We start from the raw sequence: 17353 nt of genomic DNA on the forward strand, positions 1-17353 counted from the left end.
AGGCATCAGATTGTCTAGACTTCCAGAACCCAGGTACTCCGGAATATGGGATGATAATAGGGTCCTCCACCTCCTCTTGGAATGGCATCATAACCAGTACCTATGTGTTGCACCTGGCCATTTTTGCAGGGTCATCCCCAATCTTTTTGTCTCCTTCCTCCTAATTTTTCTGACCAGTTTTTGTTGGCTTTAGGACTCTGGGCAATTTACCACTGCTAAAACAGTGCTAAAGTGCATATGCTCTTTGTGTAAGTTTGCGTAGCAGGCTCCACCAGCCATTTAAGGCCCACTCCTGCGAGGGCCTTTAACAAGAGAGAGGGCCTTTAATGGCCGGTGGAGCCCGCTACGGTGGGTTCTAAGGCTATTTGAACATTCTGCCACTAGAGGGCAAAATGTTCTATTAAATAAAACAAATTCCTAACAAAGCCAGAGGGGATTACAATCCCCTCGGGCTCCGTGAGGCCTTTGTTCACAGCTGTTACTGTGAACAAAGAGAACATTGGAATGTTGACATTCCGGGCTTTTACCAGACAGTAAAAGCCTGGAGCACTCCATTGTCTGCAATGGAGATCCGAACATTCCAATGTTCCAATAAGATATAACATTGTTGATATTTTTTCTGATACTTGCATTGAATGGTTACATTTTTTTCAAATGTGCTGGAGGATGATTAACGTTTTGTCTGTATTCTAGGATATGATTCCAAAATGGATTGAGGCTGCTTGAACTTAACTTCCTACAGTGAAGAGGAGGAAGAACTGGACCCGCCACACATGTATATGGACATTGGGACAGTGTCACTATTGGATTATGGGTACTATGGAAACGTTATGGGACTCTAGAAATCTGTACTGTTTTACGGTGTCTTTTTATTCGAACTTTCTGTAATAAAAGTGAAGAAAGGACTGCATAACCCTCGCTTCTGTGTCTTTAATAGAACTTTCCATTAGGCTAGCTAGGAAATTTCTCATTAGTTCTTCAATTTATTTATTTTTAAATGTCCCTGTTTTTTGGCCAAGCAAATGTAATAAATAATGGCGGGAAGCCTTGGCAGCTGTGCCCAGGTCGAGAGCCCTGCAGCCCCATCACAGCCTCCCCTCCAGCTGTGCCCTGGCTCTGGGGCTGAGAGCCCCGCAGCCCCACCACAGCTTGAAGGCTGCAGAGGGTGCTATCAATAGTGAGCATGCGCCGACCTCCTTGGCCTAACTGAGCATGCGCACATATCTACTATGTCTACTGAACATGCGTAAAAAAGCAGTGTGTCAGACGGAAGAACGAGCGATGTCTCGCCGTTTCCAGGCATGCCCGCAGAGAGTAGTATCTTCGGAGCACGCGCAGAGGCGCTTCAGCCCGGCTTCCGTCCCACAGAGGGTGCGGCGTTATAGCTCAGCTGCCTTATCCTGTCAGTCATGCACGGGTAGTGCACCTCTCCTGAGCATGCGCAGAAAGCACATTGCGCTTTGAGTGTACCCGAGGTTTTCCTCTTCAGCGCATGCGTCATGTGGAAGTATCTTTCCTCTGCGGCTGCGCACTGAGCCTCCCTGCCCTGTACGCCTGCGCAGTGAGCGTCCGCTCTCCATCCCAGGCCTCGGCTCAGGGTCCGCTGACGGTCCGGTGAGTGCTCCGCAGTCCGGTGAGGGTCAGTCCGGGGCCTTTGGTGCTGGAAGCCGCCTTGGGCCGGGTAAAGACATAGAGGACGCTAAACTTCGGGAACCGGCCATGCAAAGCAGGAGAGTGTTGGAGGGGGGCCCGGCGGAGGTGAGTGTAGCCTGTGGTGGGGTCTCTGGGGCCTGTGGTGGGGTCTCTGGGGCCTGTGAGTGGGGCCTGTGGTGGGGTCTCTGGGGGCAGTGGTGGGGTCTATGGGGCCTGTGGTGGGGTCTCTGGGGGCAGTGGTGGGGTCTCTGGGGCCTGTGGTGGGGTCTCTGGGGGCAGTGGTGGGGTCTCTGGGGCCTGTGGTGGGGTCTCTGGGGCCTGTGGTGGGGTCTTTGGGGCCTGTGGTGGGGTCTCTGGGGGCAGTGGTGGGGTCTCTGGGGGCAGTGGTGGGGTCTATGGGGCCTGTGGTGGGGTCTCTGGGGCCTGTGAGTGGGGCCTGTGGTGGGGTCTCTGGGGCCTGTGAGTGGGGCCTGTGGTGGGGTCTCTGGGGCCTGTGAGTGGGGCCTGTGGTGGGGTCTCTGGGGGCCTGTGAGTGGGGCCTGTGGTGGGGTCTCTGGGGCCTGTGGTGGGGTCTCTGGGGCCTGTGAGTGGGGCCTGTGGTGGGGTCTCTGGGGCCTGTGAGTGGGGCCTGTGAGTGGGGTCTGTGGGGGCAGTGGGGGTCTCTGGGGCCTGTGAGTGTGGCCTGTGGTGGGGTCTATGGGGCCTGTGGTGGGGTCTATGGGGCCTGTGGTGGGGTCTCTGGGGCCTGTGGTGGGGTCTCTGGGGCAGTGGTGGGGTCTCTTGGGGCAGTGGTGGGGTCTCTGGGGGCAGTGGTGGGGTCTCTGGGGGCAGTGGTGGGGTCTCTGGGGCCTGTGGTGGGGTCTCTGGGGCCTGTGGTGGGGTCTCTGGGGCCTGTGAGTGGGGTCTCTGGGGCCTGTGAGTGGGGTCTCTGGGGCCTGTGAGTGGGGCCTCTGGGGCCTGTGAGTGGGGCCTGTGGTGGGGTCTCTGGGGCCTGTGAGTGGGGCTTGTGGTGGGGTCTCTGGGGGATGTGGTGGGGCCTGTGGTGGGGTCTCTGGGGCCTGTGGTGGGGTCTCTGGGGCCTGTGAGTGGCGCCTGTGGTGGGGTCTCTGGGGCCTGTGGTGGGGTCTCTGGGGCCTGTGGTGGGGTCTCTGGGGCCTGTGGTGGGGTCTCTGGGGCCTGTGAGTGGGGCCTGTGGTGGGGTCTCTGGGGCCTGTGGTGGGGTCTCTGGGGCCTGTGAGTGGGGCCTGTGGTGGGGTCTCTGGGGCAGTGGTGGGGTCTCTGGGGCCTGTGGTGGGGTGAGTGGGGCCTGTGGTGGGGTCTCTGGGGCCTGTGGTGGGGTCTCTGGGGCCTGTGGTGGGGTCTCTGGGGCCTGTGAGTGGGGCATGTGAGTGGGGTCTGTGGGGGCAGTGGTGGGGTCTCTGGGGCCTGTGAGTGGGGCCTGTGAGTGGGGTCTGTGGGGGCAGTGGTGGGGTCTCTGGGGCCTGTGAGTGGGGCCTGTGGTGGGGTCTCTGGGGCCTGTGGTGGGGTCTCTGGGGCCTGTGAGTGGGGCCTGTGGTGGGGTCTCTGGGGCCTGTGGTGGGGTCTCTGGGGCCTGTGGTGGGGTCTCTGGGGCCTGTGGTGGGGTCTCTGGGGCCTGTGAGTGGGGCCTGTGGTGGGGTCTCTGGGGCCTGTGGTGGGGTCTCTGGGGCCTGTGAGTGGGGCCTGTGAGTGGGGTCTCTGGGGCCTGTGAGTGGGCCCTGTAGTGGGGTCTCTGGGGCCTGTAAGTGGGGCCTGTGGTGGGGTCTCTGGGGCCTGTGAGTGGGGCCTGTGGTGGGGTCTGTGGGGGCAGTGGTGGGGTCTCTGGGGCCTGTGAGTGGGGCCTGTGAGTGGGGCCTGTGGTTGGGTCTCTGGGGCCTGTGAGTGGGGCCTGTGGTGGGGTCTCTGGGGCCTGTGAGTGGGGCCTGTGAGTGGGGTCTGTGGGGGCAGTGGTGGGGTCTCTGGGGCCTGTGAGTGGGGCCTGTGGTGGGGTTTCTGGGGCCTGTGAGTGGGGCCTGTGGTGGGGTCTCTGGGGCCTGTGGTGGGGTCTCTGGGGCCTGTGAGTGGGGCCTGTGGTGGGGTCTCTGGGGCCTGTGGTGGGGCCTCTGGGGCCTGTGGTGGGGTCTCTGGGGCAGTGGTGGGGTCTCTGGGGCCTGTGAGTGGGGCCTGTGAGTGGGGTCTCTGGGGCCTGTGAGTGGGCCCTGTAGTGGGGTCTCTGGGGCCTGTAAGTGGGGCCTGTGGTGGGGTCTCTGGGGCCTGTGAGTGGGGCCTGTGGTGGGGTCTCTGGGGGCAGTGGTTTGGGTCTCTGGGGCCTGTGAGTGGGGCCTGTGAGTGGGGTCTCTGGGGGCAGTGGTGGGGTCTCTGGGGGCCTGTGAGTGGGGTCTCTGGGGCCTGTGGTGGGGTCTCTGGGGGCAGTGGTGGGGTCTCTGGGGCCTGTGGTGGGGTCTCTGGGGCCTGTGGTGGGGTCTCTGGGGGCAGTGGTGGGGTCTCTGGGGGCAGTGGTGGGGTCTCTGGGGCAGTGGTGGGGTCTCTGGGGCCTGTGAGTGGGGCCTGTGGTGGGGTCTCTGGGGGCAGTGGTGGGGTCTCTGGGGGCAGTGGTGGGGTCTCTGGGGGCAGTGGTGGGGTCTCTGAGGGCAGTGGTGGGGTCTCTGGGGGCAGTGGTGGGGTCTCTGGGGGCAGTGGTGGGGTCTCTGGGGGCAGTGGTGGGGTCTCTGGGGCCTGTGAGTGGGGCCTGTGGTGGGGTCTCTGGGGGCAGTGGTGGGGTCTATGGGGCCTGTGGTGGGGTCTCTGGGGGCAGTGGTGGGGTCTCTGGGGCCTGTGGTGGGGTCTCTGGGGGCAGTGGTGGGGTCTCTGGGGCCTGTGGTGGGGTCTCTGGGGCCTGTGGTGGGGTCTCTGGGGCCTGTGGTGGGGTCTCTGGGGCCTGTGGTGGGGTCTCTGGGGGCCTGTGGTGGGGTCTCTGGGGGCAGTGGTGGGGTCTCTGGGGGCAGTGGTGGGGTCTCTGGGGGCAGTGGTGGGGTCTCTGGGGCAGTGGTGGGGTCTCTGGGGCCTGTGAGTGGGGCCTGTGGTGGGGTCTCTGGGGGCAGTGGTGGGGTCTCTGGGGCCTGTGGTGGGGTCTCTGGGGGCAGTGGTGGGGTCTCTGGGGGCAGTGGTGGGGCCTCTGGGGCCTGTGGTGGGGTCTCTGGGGCCTGTGGTGGGGTCTCTGGGGCCTGTGGTGGGGTCTTTGGTGCCTGTGGTGGGGTCTCTGGGGGCAGTGGTGGGGTCTCTGGGGGCAGTGGTGGGGTCTATGGGGCCTGTGGTGGGGTCTCTGGGGGCAGTGGTGGGGTCTCTGGGGCCTGTGGTGGGGTCTCTGGGGCCTGTGAGTGGGGCCTGTGGTGGGGTCTCTGGGGGCAGTGGTGGGGTCTATGGGGCCTGTGGTGGGGTCTCTGGGGGCAGTGGTGGGGTCTCTGGGGGCAGTGGTGGGGTCTCTGGGGCCTGTGGTGGGGTGTCTGGGGGCAGTGGTGGGGTGTCTGGGGGCAGTGGTGGGGTCTCTGGGGGCAGTGGTGGGGTCTCTGGGGGCAGTGGTGGGGTCTCTGGGGGCAGTGGTGGGGTCTCTGGGGCAGTGGTGGGGTCTCTGGGGCAGTGGTGGGGTCTCTGGGGCCTGTGAGTGGGGCCTGTGGTGGGGTCTATGGGGCCTGTGGTGGGGTCTCTGGGGGCAGTGGTGGGGTCTCTGGGGGCAGTGGTGGGGTCTCTGGGGGCAGTGGTGGGGTCTCTGAGGGCAGTGGTGGGGTCTCTGGGGGCAGTGGTGGGGTCTCTGGGGGCAGTGGTGGGGTCTCTGGGGGCAGTGGTGGGGTCTCTGGGGCAGTGGTGGGGTCTCTGGGGCAGTGGTGGGGTCTCTGGGGCCTGTGAGTGGGGCCTGTGGTGGGGTCTCTGGGGGCAGTGGTGGGGTCTATGGGGCCTGTGGTGGGGCCTCTGGGGGCAGTGGTGGGGCCTCTGGGGCCTGTGGTGGGGTCTCTGGGGCCTGTGGTGGGGTCTCTGGGGCCTGTGGTGGGGTCTCTGGGGGCAGTGGTGGGGTCTCTGGGGGCAGTGGTGGGGTCTCTGGGGGCAGTGGTGGGGTCTCTGGGGGCAGTGGTGGGGTCTCTGGGGGCAGTGGTGGGGTCTCTGGGGCAGTGGTGGGGTCTCTGGGGCCTGTGAGTGGGGCCTGTGGTGGGGTCTCTGGGGGCAGTGGTGGGGTCTATGGGGCCTGTGGTGGGGTCTCTGGGGGCAGTGGTGGGGTCTCTGGGGGCAGTGGTGGGGTCTCTGGGGGCAGTGGTGGGGTCTCTGGGGGCAGTGGTGGGGTCTCTGGGGCAGTGGTGGGGTCTCTGGGGCAGTGGTGGGGTCTATGGGGCCTGTGGTGGGGTCTCTGAGGCCTGTGAGTGGGGTTTGTGGTGGGGTCTCTGGGGCAATGGTGGGGCCTCTGGGGCCTGTGAGTGGGGCCTCTGGGGCCTGTGAGTGGGGCCTCTGGGGCCTGTGAGTGGGGCCTGTAGTGGGGTCTCTGGGGCCTGTGAGTGGGCCCTGTAGTGGGGTCTCTGGGGCCTGTGAGTGGGGCCTGTGGTGGGGTCTCTGGGGGCCTGTGAGTGGGGCCTGTGGTGGGGTCTCTGGGGGCCTGTGAGTGGGGCCTGTGGTGGGGTCTCTGGGGCCTGTGGTGGGGTCTCTGGGGCCTGTGAGTGGGGCCTGTGGTGGGGTCTCTGGGGGCAGTGGTTTGGGTCTCTGGGGCCTGTGAGTGGGGTCTCTGGGGGCAGTGGTGGGGTCTCTGGGGGCAGTGGTTTGGGTCTCTGGGGCCTGTGAGTGTAGCCTGTGGTGGGGTCTCTGAGGCCTGTGAGTGGGGCCTGTGGTGGGGTCTCTGGGGCCTGTGGTGGGGTCTCTGGGGGCAGTGGTGGGGTCTCTGGGGCCTGTGGTGGGGTCTCTGGGGCCTGTGGTGGGGTCTCTCAGGCCTGTGAGTGGGGTCTGTGGTGGGGTCTCTGGGGCAGTGGTGGGGTCTCTGGGGCCTGTGAGTGGGGCCTCTGGGGCCTGTGAGTGGGGCCTGTGGTGGGGTCTCTGGGGCCTGTGAGTGGGCCCTGTAGTGGGGTCTCTGGGGCCTGTGAGTGGGCCCTGTAGTGGGGTCCCTGGGGCCTGTGAGTGGGGCTTGTGGTGGGGTCTCTTGGGGCAGTGGTGGGGTCCCTGGGGCCTGTGGTGGGGTCTCTGGGGCCTGTGAGTGGGGCCTGTGGTGGGGTCTCTGGGGGCAGTGGTGGGGTCTCTGGGGCCTGTGAGTGGGGCCTGTGGTGGGGTCTCTGGGGCCTGTGGTGGGGTCTCTGGGGCCTGTGAGTGGGGCCTGTGGTGGGGTCTCTGGGGGCCTGTGAGTGGGGCCTGTGGTGGGGTCTCTGGGGCCTGTGGTGGGGTCTCTGGGGCCTGTGAGTGGGGCCTGTGGTGGGGTCTCTGGGGGCAGTGGTTTGGGTCTCTGGGGCCTGTGAGTGGGGCCTGTGAGTGGGGTCTCTGGGGGCAGTGGTGGGGTCTCTGGGGGCAGTGGTTTGGGTCTCTGGGGCCTGTGAGTGTAGCCTGTGGTGGGGTCTCTGAGGCCTGTGAGTGGGGTCTGTGGTGGGGTCTCTGGGGGCAGTGGTGGGGGCTCTGGGGCCTGTGGTGGGGGCTCTGGGGCCTGTGGTGGGGTCTCTGGGGCAGTGGTGGGGTCTCTGGGGCCTGTGGTGGTGTCTCTGGGGCCTGTGGTGGGGTCTCTGGGGCCTGTGAGTGGGGTCTGTGGTGGGGTCTCTGGGGCAGTGGTGGGGTCTCTGGGGCAGTGGTGGGGTCTCTGGGGCCTGTGAGTGGGGTCTCTGGGGCCTGTGAGTGGGGTCTCTGGGGCCTGTGAGTGGGGTCTCTGGGGCCTGTGAGTGGGGCCTCTGGGGCCTGTGGTGGGGTCTCTGGGGCCTGTGAGTGGGCCCTGTAGTGGGGTCTCTGGGGCCTGTGAGTGGGGCTTGTGGTGGGGTCTCTGGGGGCAGTGGTGGGGTCTCTGGGGGCAGTGGTGGGGTCTCTGGGGGCAGTGGTGGGGTCTCTGGGGCAGTGGTGGGGTCTCTGGGGCCTGTGGTGGGGTCTCTGGGGCCTGTGAGTGGGGCCTGTGGTGGGGTCTCTTAGGGCAGTGGTGGGGTCTCTGGGGCCTGTGGTGGGGTCTCTGGGGCCTGTGAGTGGGGCCTGTGGTGGGGTCTCTGGGGGCAGTGGTGGGGTCTCTGGGGCCTGTGGTGGGGTCTCTGGGGCCTGTGAGTGGGGCCTGTGGTGGGGTCTCTGGGGGCAGTGGTTTGGGTCTCTGGGGCCTGTGAGTGGGGCCTGTGAGTGGGGACTCTGGGGGCAGTGGTGGGGTCTCTGGGGGCAGTGGTGGGGTCTCTGGGGGCAGTGGTGGGGTCTCTGGGGCCTGTGGTGGGGTCTCTGGGGCCTGTGGTGGGGTCTCTGGGGCCTGTGAGTGGGGTCTCTGGGGCCTGTTGGTGGGGTCTCTGGGGCCTGTGGTGGGGTCTCTGGGGCCTGTGAGTGGGGTCTCTGGGGCCTGTGAGTGGGGTCTCTGGGGCCTGTGAGTGGGGCCTCTGGGGCCTGTGAGTGGGGCCTGTGGTGGGGTCTCTGGGGCCTTTGAGTGGGCCCTGTAGTGGGGTCTCTAGGGCCTGTGAGTGGGGCTTGTGGTGGGGTCTCTGGGGGCAGTGGTGGGGTCTCTGGGGGCAGTGGTGGGGTCTCTGGGGGCAGTGGTGGGGTCTCTGGGGGCAGTGGTGGGGTCTCTGGGGGCAGTGGTGGGGTCTCTGGGGCCTGTGAGTGGGGTCTCTGGGGCCTGTGAGTGGGGTCTCTGGGGCCTGTGAGTGGGGTCTCTGGGGCCTGTGAGTGGGGTCTCTGGGGCCTGTGAGTGGGGCCTCTGGGGCCTGTGAGTGGGGCCTGTGGTGGGGTCTCTGGGGCCTGTGAGTGGGCCCTGTAGTGGGGTCTCTGGGGCCTGTGGTGGGGTCTCTGGGACCTTTCAGGGGCCTGTGGTGGGGGCCTGGGAGGGGGGTCTCTGGGGCCTGTGGTGGGGGCCTGGGAGGGGGGTCTCTGGTGGGCCGCACGCGTCAGCATCGCTGCAGTACTGCGCTCAGTTGGTATCAGTTGTACCCCAGGGGCGCCCGTGGCCCTCCCCGGGGTCTGTGCACTCTGTCCTAGGTGCACGGGGAGGGGGTGGCCTCTCCAGGGCCTCTCCAGAGACAGCACCTTGGAGCTTCGTCTCTGTGCCCAGCAGCAAAGAAGCTTTCGCGTTGAAGGACTTGCAGTCCATGGCTGGGACATCACACTGGCGACGAGGATGGGATCTGAAACCAACCTCGTGCATTCTGCGGCCGCCTCCTCCTCCTGGCCCTGGGGGACTGTCCGTGCGTTCATTGAGGCCTTTTGTTTTCTAAACCTGGTGGATTTCCTTGAAGAATGTGTGACTACATGAAACGGCGGACTACTCCTGCAAAAGTCGTGCATCACAAATTTTGAAGAGATCTTTTGAGGTTTATACACTAAAGTGTTCTATAGAATGAGAATTTTCGTAGCTATCAAGAAGGAAAGTTTCAATTCTATTAAGGACACGGAGGTGAGGATTATGCATATCTTCCTTCATTTTTTTGTTATAAAACAGCCAATTCAAAGTTGAACAGTGAACTCAAAACTACAACACCCATAAACCATCATCTCCATGGTAACCAATGTCCATTCCTTGCCCTCTCCGAATGTCAGTATATATGTCCTTCGTTGGCTCTATCCTTCCTCGACTTCACTGCTGCTGGAAGTTAATGCATCCTCAAGTTGTTGCTGCATCCGTTCCTGAGAGAATAATGCAGTACGAATGAGCAATGGTGGACATGTCCCCTTCAAAAGGAGTGATCAATTTTAATAACTATGGGGGTTATTACAACTTTGGAGGAGGTGTTAATCCGTCCCAAAAGTGACGGTAAAGTGACGGATATACCACCAGCCGTATTACGAGTACATTATATCCTATGGAACTCATAGTACGGCTGGTGGTATATCCGTCACATTTGGCACGGATTAACATCTCCTCCAAAGTTGTAATAACCCCCTATATGTTCTAGAGTAGAAGTTCCCACATAAGCATTAAAGCCAACCATAAAGTATTACATAAGCACAAAGCAAAGATTCATCATCTGAAAATTGCAACCACAGATACCACCTCAAAATGACGTTGTGTCCAATCACCCCTCGGGCGGGAGACACATCCCCTGTGTCGGGATGGATAATTCTCGCCTCCGTGTCCTTAATAGAATTGAAACTTTCATTCTCGATAGCTAGGAAATTTCTCATTCTATGTCAGGACCGAAGGGGTATGCATGTTTAAAGCTTACTTACCATCAAAGAGGCCGTTTCATGAATAGGTTTAAAGTAAAACCTTTTGAAAGTAGTCTCCGACGACCAGTCAGTGGCATTCATGATGTCCTCCAGCCTACCACCTACCTGGTCATCCTTGGAAGCATGGCACCCCAAGTGGAGTGTGCCCCAAATGTTTTTACGTTGATGCCTGCCTCCCTCATAACCCATTTGACCGACCTAGCAATCGATGAGGAGGAAACTGTCCTAAAGGGTTTCTTTATTGAAATCAACAATTGTCTCCCCCCTTGGGGTCAGTGTTCGGCTGTCATCTCCTCGAATGCCTTTAGACATCTGACAACGCACAATTTTGGCGCGAGTTCAAAAGCTGGATAGGTTACCGACCTGGTTTTACATTTGGTGCTTCTGGATACCGTGAAAATTACTCCGTCAGGTGAGAAAACCCTAGCCGATATGTCAAGGGCTCTCACGTCCGAAACCCCTTTTGCACGATATTAGGCATAACAACATAGCTAGTTTCGCTGACAACGCCTTCCTGGAGTGATACTGTTTGTCCTGCCAAGAGGACAAAAGATGCTGATCCTCATTGACGTCCCACAATTCTGAGTACCTGGGTTCTGGGGGCTTGTATATCGTGATACCTTTAAGTATGCTGCACACCCATGGGTGTTCCCCCACTGGGTTATTGTTCCGTGGGGATGTCCCACCGAAATTGCCGATCTGAAGGAGTTGATCGAGCAGTAAGACAAACCATCCTGTGCCAGGTCTGCAGGGTCCAAGAGTATCCTCGGGAAGTTTGGGAGAGGGATCTGAAAGTCACAAGAGAGCTCCAGTAGGGTTGGGAACCACACTTGTGACCTCCACAACAGGGTTACCAACACCACCGTAGCCCCCTGATGACTCACTTGAGCTAACACTCTCGGAATCAACAGACGGGGGAAAGGCATAAACCTGGTCCTGCCCCCCAATCTTGTAAAACGCACCCACTGCTGTCTCCCCCTGGTCGGGGCACCAGCTTAAGTACCTCAACAGTTGGGTGTTTAATTTGGACTCTAAGATATCCACTGAACACGGACCCCAGTGCTGCCTGAGTGTCGAAAATACTCACTCCTCTGTCTAGCTGCCAGTCGCAGGTATCCGCCAGAAATCTGGAGTTCTAGTCCGCCAGTACATTCTGGAAGCCCAGGAGATATTCTACTGTTACAGAAATCTGTTGCTGAAGGCAGAAGTACCAGAAATCCTTTGCCAATTCTGCTAGTTCTCTCGAACAAGTGCCCCCTAGGCGATTTATGTATTGAGCTGCGGAAACATTGTCTATCCTCAGGAGGATACAGCAAGAGATCTTGTCTTGTGTCAGGGATCTGATCGCAAAAGTTCCCGCCAGGAGCTCCATACAGTTCATGTGTAAGTTGAGTTCCTGTGGGGTCCAACCTGCACACAAAGAGACGTCCCCACACCGGGCCCCCTATCCCTGTCGGCTGGCGTCCGACTCGATTATTAGATCCGGCGAGGACCCAAAGATCGCTCTGCCATTCCAAGCCTCCATGTGGTCAAGCCACCATTGAAGCTCTGTTCTTGCCACCTGGGGAAGAGCTATCAATTCGGAGTAGGTCACTCCGTGTTTGAGGTGATGAGCTTTCAGCCGTTGAAGAGCCCTGTACTGAAGGGGACCCAGGAAAATGGCTTGAATTGAGGATGAGAGAAGTCCCACCACTCTGGCCAATTGTCGGAGGGAAATTCTGTCGCGTCTCATGACTTTTGTCAACTCCTTCCTGATCTTGGTCATCTTCGAGATCGGAAGGCTGAGGGAAGCCTTGTTGGAATCTATAAGGAAACCCAGAAAGGTCATAGACTGCGAGGATAGAAGGTCCAACTTCTGTTAGTTTATTACAAACACCAAATCCTGGAGGATCGCAGTAGTTGTGGTCGCATTGGAAAGAAGTTGTGAATGGGACTGATCCAGCAGAAGGATATCGTCAAGATAAATGATTAGACGAAGTCTTCAAAACTATTGGTTATTTATTACAAAAGTTTGTCTTTTCCCTTAATTAGTAACCCGAGCAATCTGCATTTATTGCCTTTCCTACTCCCCCATCAGGCCCCTCTTACGCGGCCTCCTTGTTGTATAATGTATTTTAACAATAATGCCAGCATTATTGTTGGACCATCTTCTTCAGTGATTATGCATGAAGTCAAACCCATACACTGTGTCACACATCAGTTTCAGCTGGAAATGTTATACAACTTTGTAGTTCTTACTGATGTATATATGAGATGCTTGCCTTCCACTTGATTTATTTCCTCGTCTCAGAAAATCTTTAATGATCTTGCAGGCTTCAACAAGTTCTTTGTAATTTCCAATTATTATCTACAGATGTTTGGTGATATTTCTGCATCATCCAACATGTATGTAACCAACCATGAGCCACGTTTCATGCTTCAAAACCTATCCGTTCAGTATATTTATTATAAATCTAGTTATATTCTAGTTTACAACTTGTCACATTAAAAACTTTCTGCAGTTACACTGAGATAATTCGGTTATGAAGGGATTCTAGTGCCGTTGTCCACCCTCTTGCTCTCTCTTAAACATCAGCCATTTGCCCTAATCTTCCTATTTGCAATCGGTTCCTTACAATCTGTTGTTGTACGCTCACCTAAGTCCAGGCAGCTTGTTGTAATGCTTTAGGTTGGGACTTTTTTAACTTTTTGTGAGCATCAGTTAATACTGATGTAACACAAAGAGCTTTGGTTTCCCAAGCAAAAGTACATTAACCATTCACTCAGTGGAAATATCTCTTGCATCTTCCACAAGGTCACCAGTGAAGTGTGCTTCTAGACCGACGGCTGTTCATCGTACCACTGCATGGCATGTTTCCTGCACGTGTCATACAGAGACATTTTCCAGTCTCTATCTTTTTTATTTATTTAAATATCGTGGGTGAATATTTTTCAATATTCTGATGCAAGTTAGTCATAGCGGACAAAAAAAAACATAACCCATGTTCCTATTTCAGAGTTTGTTTTTGCCACCAGTAACAGTAGCCCATGATGCCATAGTATGCGCAGTCTTATTGCCCTATCTATCATTATCTTAAATCCTGCTTGACCGCAGTTAAGAAAAATACATTTTATTTTCCAATTAGGTTTTTAAGCTATGACTAATTCAGAATCCTCTAATTCTTTTACTCCACAACCTTTGTGTTGTTGGACTCCTGTGGCTCTGCTTGCCAGCCTGCACCTTCTTCAAACTGCATCAGGAAAGAGTCGAAGACGCACCTATTGCAAGAACACTACATCACACTGTGTATGAACCGTCCACAGACCAGCTACCCCTCCTATCACATGTTGACTTTATGCTTTTCTTTGGCCCTGGGTTGCCTTTTGGTTAGGTTTGCAATATAGCAATATCATATGCATACATACGTTCAAGGCACCAAGAATTGTTGAGGTTAAAACGTTCATCATATTAGGTTTGCCTCTCTTCTCTGCATATTTGCTATGTTCTTTGCTTTTGGTGTAGATCTATCTGACATATCCCACCTCTTCGCCCTCAGAACAATCCATTCCGACCTGCAGATCAGGCTCCCCCACCCCAGACAGAAGCACAAACAGTCCACATTCAGGTCCTACATTATAGGCCTCATCAGTGAGGCATAGCGTAGATTCTGTCACATTGAGGAGGCCTAAGTCGATCAAACTGATCTGGGGCTGGCTGTGATCCCTTTCAGCCTGGCAGTTCTGGCTGGACTGTTCCTGTTGGAGCAAGACCACAACTGACTAGCATATGGCAGGCCTCTGTCTAGAGCGGCATACCAGGTGAAAACAATGGATTGGAAAGAGGCCCGAACGATTGCCCCATCAGCTTGTTATTTGCCTCTTAAAAATGTGATTTCTGTTTTGGGTCTTACTGTCCGTTGTATGGCTAATGTTCTTTGCCAGAATTGCACTCAGAACCGTCTGAATTTTGCACAGCGCGTTAGATTTAAAATATTCAGTACATCTCTGACTTGGTTTCTCAATAAAATTCACAGTGGTGCAGACATCTCTTCCACCTTCTCACTGGCCCGCATATATTCCTTCACCTCCTTCTCCAACTAGCCAGCTGTCGTTTCCGTGACAGCTGGCTAGTTGACTTTCCGTGACTGTGGAGTCGGCGTCTCAAAACCCACCCGACCGTCACAGGAAAAAAATCACAATCCTCCTTCTCCAGACCTTGGAATCCCTTGAGTTCTTGCAAGGGTTGTGTTGAGCCTGGCCAACAGGTGGTTATGTGTGCGTCATGTGGGAGACAGCTTGCTGACTCAACTGGGGGACTCTGAAGATGAAATACATATCATGCATTTCATGATGTTTTCGGCTCTTCTAATTCTTTATTTTGTAACCATTTTTATTTTCATTAATCATGAAATATTTTCCTGCATCAGCTATTATACAATTTGTATAATTAACATAAAGCCCTTTACTGTGTGGTCTCTTTTCCTTATGTACTTTTAATTGTTATTTCTCTGTTTCCCGATGTAGGTAGCAAACTTTACTTTGGGTTTCAAATATATCTATACCTAGAGTGTCTCTAAATCCTCGGTACCACCTTTGCTGTTTCAGGACCCTCTTACGTTCTGTGATGTGGCTGCCTATTTCTCTGAAGAGGAGTGGACGCTCTTGCACAACTGGCAGAAGGAACTTTACAAGAATGTGATGAAGGAAATCCAGCAAGCCTTCAACTCTTTGGGTGAGGTTACAACCGGAGTCTTTAATTCATAGCGTACGATGTGTATGTTTTAAGCCTGCTCTCGGTTCATTAATTCTGATTAATTAGGTTATGTTGATCTTGTCCCTGTCTTTGATGTAGGCAGGAGGGTGAAAGATATTGTGCTTTTTCATTTGTCCAGCTGGAGTGTGGATTAGCAGAAACAGCTCATCAGGGGAAGGAAATGCAAAATTGGAATAGTCCATTTCTGTGGTAGCAACAAGGCCTTTTGGATCACACAGGCACATGCCAGGGGATATTTGTTTGTTTGCTTTGCTTTGTGGGCGAGTGTCACTGGGTAGTGAGAAGAGGTGAGCGAGTGTATAAGGAGAAGAAAGCATTCGTACGGTGATACACAGACGGTCTGTGCAGCTTGCTGAGCAGAAGTGTGGCCTCATGGAGTGACCCATTCCTGATTCTACTCTTGGCTGGGAAGTCAAGATGGTCACCGTCTTAAAAGGTCTCATCTGGAAGTAAAAACATGTAATAGCTGCTTTAGTATTGAAGATGACATTCTAGCGAAGAGGCAACCGAAAGGAGCAAGCACCTCTTGGTGTTGGTGGGAGCCCCGAGTAAGAAGTAGTTTAGGGGTTCTGTTGCCAATGCGGCAGATGAAAGCATGCTGCTTGCTGTGTGAAGAGTCTGTGATATCTGACAGCTCTCCAAACATTTTTTCTAATGACTGCACTAAGCATGTATCAGTGCAAAGTCACACTCTTTCATCCTGTACACCGACTTCACTCTCAAGGAAGTTATTGCCAAGGTCACTGGAAATATGCAATTCTGCGGGCAAAGCATTTTCAACATAATTTTGGATATTCCTCACTTGCTACATAATCCATCATCTGCTGTATAATCTGGATATTTTAACCAAAAATTATTTGTAGCTCAAATGGATCTAAAAATGCAGGAACATGTGTTACCACTTGCAGTAGATGGCGTGTCACAAACCTATTTGGTCACCTTTCAGTTGCCTATTAATGTATTTGGGTGTGAAGTTGGTACTAATGTGGTGACATGTTTAACCATGCAGTGTTAACATGAGCATAATTTATAAAATAATGAAGTAATACTATCGCAAAATGTGCAGCCTTGCACTGCACAATTTGCCTTTGCTTGCCGCACCACATAGCCATACTGCCTCATAATTTGATCCTCCCCTGCCACATTTTTGGAGTGGCCCGCCTATTGCCAGTAAAAAGGAGCTTGGTTCCAGTTCTGTCTATACGAAGAAAAGACCATTTCTTGCAGAAAGCCATTTCAGAACTGTCCTTCAAGCCCTCACACAGGACTATAGGTCGTGGCAACGTCCTTCTCCACATCCTCCCAAACACCGCACTGATCCACCCATAAGCCCATCCAGCACACCACAGCAAGCCTCATACCTGCTTGTTGCTTTTTTTAAATTTATTTTTATTGACACAAGAATGAATACAGGTTGATTTTAGGTGGTTACACAGATACGTATGTCTGTCATTTCCTGTTTCTGCTCTTTATTTCTTCTGTCTCTTAGAGAAGAGGAGGGTGTTCCTATCTCCTATCAGTAGAAAATGCCCCTTTAGGTCCAGCCCAAGGTATTAGTGTATGAAAAACACACCAGGGAGTGGAATAGGTTTAGTGTCAGTTCTTGAAACGCAGCACAGTACATATCCCAGAGGCCGGCACATGAAACCACAGTATTCATTGTGAACCACCCCACCTTGGTATTTTATTAACGCACCAAAGCTTTGAGAAAGTTTGTTTTCTCATTTTTCAGTTCAATTGTTATTGCTGCATTTTGTTCTTTTGCTAGAACGTAATGAATAATATCAAATTTTTTGTTTGTAACAGGTCCTCTGATTGCCACTTCTGTCTTTTCTTTAAGACCACAACAAAAGGAAGATGTGTGCTCTGAGGGCATTCAAGACTTAGAAATAAAGGGCAGTATTAATCTTCCTTCACGTGAGTAGTAAACGGAGGAGGGATGCATTGGTGCCTAAGAGCGAAGGTTTGGGTGATCGTCCACTGTGCGTGTTGTTTTGAATGTATAGATTGGGTACCAGCCAGTTTGTCACACGCGCTGTTGCTCTGTGAACTGCTGTCAGAGGGCCAGCTGGAACCTTGTTCTCTCTCCGCGTAATTGCAGAGGTATCATAGACACAGGGTAATCTGCGCCCCACTGAACATAGACCAGCGGGGAGCTCAGTAGCCCCCCAGGGATTAAAGAATAGAAGTGCATGTGCTTTGACTTTGGAGAAAAGAAACTAGGATCACACAGTTTGTCTGAGAACATCAAGAAACATCCGTTCCTACTGCACCCCATGAATGTGTACCCCCGAGGACTCGCTAGTTTGCTTGGCCCATGAGATATTTCACATTAAATGTTTCAGGCACAAGATTAAACCTGCTGAGCTCTGCAATAGAAGGAGTGCTACAGGGCTTACCTAGTTAAAGACGAAGCATAGATACTCAGGAACAGTGATCCACAGAGAGATCTTAGTAAACACCCAGGGAACAGCGTGTGAACAAGGGTGTTCTTCAGGTCTTCAAGACGGAGACCAGAGCTTGAGTGAGTTTGTGCCCTTGCACCCACATTGTTTCCAAATGTTCCAAAGTTCAATGTGTTCCTCTATGTAT

The 17353-nt window shown here is 55.3% G+C and overlaps 1 protein-coding gene and 1 long non-coding RNA gene across 2 annotated transcripts in view; both read left to right on the forward strand.

Moving 5' to 3' along the window:
• Positions 1 to 17353, forward strand: part of LOC138303505 (uncharacterized) — a 1082407-nt gene that overhangs the window by 996410 nt on the left and 68644 nt on the right. The window lies entirely within an intron of this gene.
• LOC138303492 (zinc finger protein 2-like) overlaps positions 1487 to 17353 on the forward strand; it is a 68003-nt gene continuing 52136 nt past the window's right edge. Inside the window, exons 1-3 of the mRNA XM_069242670.1 lie at positions 1487 to 1758; positions 14593 to 14719; positions 16568 to 16678. Coding sequence (XP_069098771.1) covers positions 1720 to 1758; positions 14593 to 14719; positions 16568 to 16678 — 277 coding nt within the window. The 5' untranslated portion in view covers positions 1487 to 1719. The remainder of the gene's footprint in view (positions 1759 to 14592; positions 14720 to 16567; positions 16679 to 17353) is intronic.

The sequence above is a fragment of the Pleurodeles waltl genome, chromosome 7, assembly GCF_031143425.1.
Source record: "Pleurodeles waltl isolate 20211129_DDA chromosome 7, aPleWal1.hap1.20221129, whole genome shotgun sequence".
In the NCBI taxonomy this organism is placed as follows: Eukaryota; Metazoa; Chordata; class Amphibia; order Caudata; family Salamandridae; genus Pleurodeles; species Pleurodeles waltl.